This window comes from Pundamilia nyererei, unplaced genomic scaffold, assembly GCF_000239375.1.
Source record: "Pundamilia nyererei isolate P.nyererei 1_Seehausen unplaced genomic scaffold, PunNye1.0 scaffold00306, whole genome shotgun sequence".
Lineage (NCBI taxonomy): Eukaryota > Metazoa > Chordata > Actinopteri > Cichliformes > Cichlidae > Pundamilia > Pundamilia nyererei.
The window spans coordinates 271,915-276,568 of NW_005187707.1; the positions used below are offsets into that span (position 1 = coordinate 271,915).

At 36.9% G+C, this 4,654-nt stretch overlaps 1 protein-coding gene across 2 annotated transcripts in view; it reads right to left on the reverse strand.

The window, feature by feature from the left end:
• The window catches only part of ythdc2 (YTH domain containing 2), a 42,179-nt gene that overhangs the window by 27,538 nt on the left and 9,987 nt on the right, over positions 1–4,654 (reverse strand). For both annotated transcript variants that reach the window (XM_013915457.1, XM_013915456.1), the window contains exons 10-13: positions 4,396–4,526; positions 1,274–1,409; positions 950–1,076; positions 568–633 (exon numbers count right to left, since the gene is read on the reverse strand). In XM_013915457.1, the coding sequence (XP_013770911.1) occupies positions 568–633; positions 950–1,076; positions 1,274–1,409; positions 4,396–4,526 (460 nt within the window). The remainder of the gene's footprint in view (positions 1–567; positions 634–949; positions 1,077–1,273; positions 1,410–4,395; positions 4,527–4,654) is intronic.

The following is a 4,654-nucleotide window of genomic DNA, read 5'->3' on the forward strand; positions in this document are numbered from 1 at the left end:
TACGATAATTTTTAATCCTACAACTGTTTATAACTTGCATAGTTCCCATTTCTGTATAACTGTATATCTCAGATTTCTGTATAGTTTTTTATTTCATATTTATATCCTGTTCATAGCCTGTACATAGCTTGTACTCACTACAGCCTGTACATACTTATAGTTATAGAATATTCATAACATACTTCATAACATACTTCATACCGTGTACATTATAACACACCATAATAGACCCATTTCTGTAATATACTTGCATATCTATATTATTGCTAATATATATTGTAATATATCTATATCATGGCTAAAGAAACTGCATTTCGTTGCCCTGTACCTGTGCAATGACAATAAAGTTGAATTCTATTCTATTCTAAATAACGGGAAACTCAAGAGAGCCGTAATATTTTGTTCTTTACAAGTGTATGTAAACTTTTGACCATAACTGTACATAGCTATGACCAACAGATGCCATATGTAAAAGGGAAAAACTCATTTAGAATTACAACTATAAGACATTAACATGTGTACATGTCTGAATACTTTCCAAAGGACAACATTTCAAAAAACACTCACATGGATGATTTCAATAGATCCACAGTATCAGTCTGCTGGAAGTGCTCGGCAAAGTCTAAGGCAGTCCTGAAAACAGAATAATAAAAAACAGAGTCACGTGTATGAAATTTTGCAGTTTATGCAACTACATTTTTGATTATTTTATTTATTTTGATTTCTTTCTTTCTTTCTTTTTTTTTTTTTTTACAGGAAGACTGTAGTAAACTGTAGTTACTGTTAAAGATTACATTACTTAATAACTACTACTACATGCTTTAATAAATTATAAGATATGCCTTGTCTATTTCTATGGATGATGAAAGAAAACCAAACAACAGGGCTGTGAATCACAGACTGGTCACTTTCGATTAATAAACCGGATTGTGACTGTGTGTTTTCTTACCATCCATTGGATGCCTTGATGTTAATGTCAGCACCCAGACTGAGGAGTTGCTCCAGCTGTGTAATAAATCCTCGACCTGCTGCTGCCATCAGTGGTGTGGTCCCTGTTTCACTGTGCATGTAGTCCACTACATAAAAAGATTTGGGAAATCAATCCAAATCAAACTGAACTGGAATATCATGTAATGTAAATAAAACTATTTCTCATCATTATTTTTTTTGTAGTTTTATGATAGTATCTCCAGCTTTACATCAACTTAACACTGTTAGTGTTAAATGTTATTTTGTTAACAACGACACTTAAGATAACCCATCAGATTCATACCATTAACACTTTCACTGAGGATCAGATTGAAGAGCTGAATGAAAGAATCTTGGTCCTCATTTAGGAAAATGCTAGAAATGCATGAGTCCATCTCCCTCCTCAGCCATGGTTCCATCTGTTCAGTGTCCTTCTCATTCTGTAACAAAACAATATAAAGCATAACTTGTCTGGATAAAACAATTTGCTGACATATAAACAGACATCTGTTTATATGTTGCCAAAAATCAAAGTTTGTGTTTTTGTGTTTACACCCATTTCCATTATCTGGTTCAAGGGTGTCAAGATTTCTATATGACAAAATGTAACCATAAAACGCTTCATAATTCTTCAAATTGCTATGGAAATAAGTATAAAGGCATCCAAACTGTAACTTGCTCTATAGAATTAACTCATGCTCCACCTCTGCTAAGACACGGGCACGTATTAGATTCATTCAGGATAATAAACATGTTAATATCGTTTTAAAAGAAAGTCCACGGAACACAAGCCTGTGTGCTCTTGTTTACTGGTACAAATGTCAAGCCTCTCCACATGCTTTTCCAAGTCACATCTGCGTCCAATCACTAAACCTGCAGCCTCTCATTCAGCCACCGCTCTGCAGCTTCATCTCCTAGGCTCTCCTGCTCAGGCCTGACACCCGATTGGCTGCTGTGCTCTGGATTTTTATTGGCTTGGATTAGTTCTCCACACTCTGGACTCTCAGCTCAGTTCAGCACTGCTCCTCAGAACAGCTGGCAACCACCCACTTCCCTATGGGTTTGGTCACATACTCCCTCACTCTGATCTGCTCAGTTCCAACTCAAAATATCATCCTCAACACAGCAGTAATTATTCATCTTTATAAGCTCATTTTAGGTAGAGTCATAAAGTATGAGATGATGGGATTTTATTTAACAGTTTTACAAATGTCAAAATGCACTCTTGGCGGTCAGTATTATTTAAAAGCTACTTTCTCATAGTAGCAAACCAAAGTGCGAGCAATGTGAATATAGAACTATAATATTGTTCTGATGTGTGTCTATACCAGGGGTCGGCAACAATAAAAGGCAGCAGGGCTGCCAGAGTCCAGAGTTAAAAGAATATCATTAAAAATCCTTCAAAGTGCTGTGTCAGTGATATGTAGTGATTTAAAACCAGATTGAAAATTTTCAGAGATCTTGTTAAAATCAAGGTGGGCCTGCAACTGTAAGTAGACCACTTTCTCCAAAACTTTAGAGAGAAAAGGAAGCTTTGAGATTGGCCTGTAATTGGACAGAAAAGTTGGGTCCAGGTTACGTTTTTTAAGAAGAGGCTGAACTATAGCTTGTTTAAAGCATGATGGGACATACATGCTTAACATAACATAATATAATTTACAAAACACCTAAACCCTATATTTAACTGAAAACAACATCTAATGTTAGAACCTGCCAATATTAATTTAATACAATCTTTCTTGAATATATGCTCATTATAAATTTATTGTAACACTTTTCAAAACTGTCGAATCAGTGAAATGCATGAAACTTCTACACAACGCAAGGCTCGCAAAATTTCAAAATCTCTGGTAGCCCTTTGAGCCGGCACAATTCAGTTTTTGGTAGCCCAAAATAAATTTAAGTAGCCCGAATAAAAAAGAGAGCATTTTTATTTATGTTTTTGTTTCCGTTACAATATTGTAACGGAAGCAAAAATTAATCAAAAAAATTGTTAAAATACAAATCACAACAACTGTATAAAAATTACAATCATCAACTCAAATACTTGGTTCTCATTGAACAGAAATTTCTATGAACTTGTAAGAACTGTGTAGGACATGAATCAGTCTGTGTCAGATCCTGAATCAGAAATTTCCACTGGAGTCACTGGTAAGAGGCAAGTGGAACCAAGATCTAGGCCATTTGCTTTTTGAAGTTTGCAAAGACTGCTAAATTTGGCCAAAGGTAGTTCACTCTTTGCAACATAGTACGCTGTTCTAAACAGATTTTTCAGGTTCATTTTTAGTATGTTTTTGCAATTGGTGCTTTTTTTGGGAAAGATATTGCAGACTGGGCATTTCTTGCATTTCTCATGGGTTCTGATGGGGTCTTTCTTAAAATGACTGGTCCCAGTAACAAAGGCGCTTGTCGACTCACAAATCGAATGAAACTCACAACACACCTGGGAGAACATCATGTTATTTAGCTCGTCATATTCCAGCTACAGAAATTATTTTGTCCATGAAACCAAAAAAGCTGCGCTTTTTTTTTTTTTGCCTCATTGTCTGATTTGTCATAACTTTTCCGTTTTGTGATCGGCTTTTCTTTGGCTGTCCCTTCTTCACCCTGACCTGTCTTATTTGGCTGAGCAGAACTAAAATACCGTCTTAAATCTTGCTGCTTTTACACACGTACTTACATAACGGTCAGCGATTCTCTGCGCAATCAACCTCTCACATGTTTAAGCTTACTGCGAGAGATTTCACTTGTCATGTTTGAATAGTAAGCTAATGAGTCAGAGGAATTGGTGCGCAATTAATCGTCACTCACCAGTCAGTGCTGCTGCTCTCTACACACCGTTCACGCGATCGCAAAGTGACGGTGAAAGCAAAAAACAAGCGCAAATTCAAACGCGATTTCAATATGTCACATATTGACAGTGGCTCATCAATGCCAATGACATAATTACCCAGCTACATTTTCGAAAGAATGCAAAAGCATTGACATATATTTTTCCTTCCTATGATAGCCCGACGGGCAGGGCAGAGATAGATTTTGGTAGCCCGACTGGAAAAATTGCTAGCCCTGGGACGTTGTGCTAGCAATTTTGCGAGCCCTGCAACAAACATTGGCTTTCAGTCCATCTGTGTCTTTTGTTAATGCACTAGAATTACAATAGTTTAAGATGCTGTTAGAAAACTTCAAGAAGTAAGCAGAAATCAAAACAAAAGTCAACTTCAGATATCAGTCTAAATGGTCAGTAAAAGGCTCCAACATTGGCATGGGTAATTGAAAACATCTGAAAACATTAGACACCCCTGTCTAACAGCCCTATCCCTCTCCTTAGTTTGTAACCTTTCTCTGCAGAAAACACAAAAATAATATTTTTTATTATTCTAGGTGTAACAGAGAACATGGTGTATTTTGGTGGTGGTGGTGGTTTACCTGCTTAAAGCCGCTAGTCCCACAGTCACTGTCAGGGAGGAAGCCTGTGGCATGGGTGCTCTGTTTCTGCCCAACAGAACTGGTCTGTACTGCTTGACACCACTCTGTTAAATATTTCTGTTCTCTGTCCTCTGAGAACCAGAATGTGTGATACACAAAAGAGATTAAGACAAGACCAAACAAACGCTGTGCATATGTGTGTGTGTGTGTGTGTGTGTGTGTGTGTGTGTGTGTGTGTGTGTGTATTGTGAAGAATTTT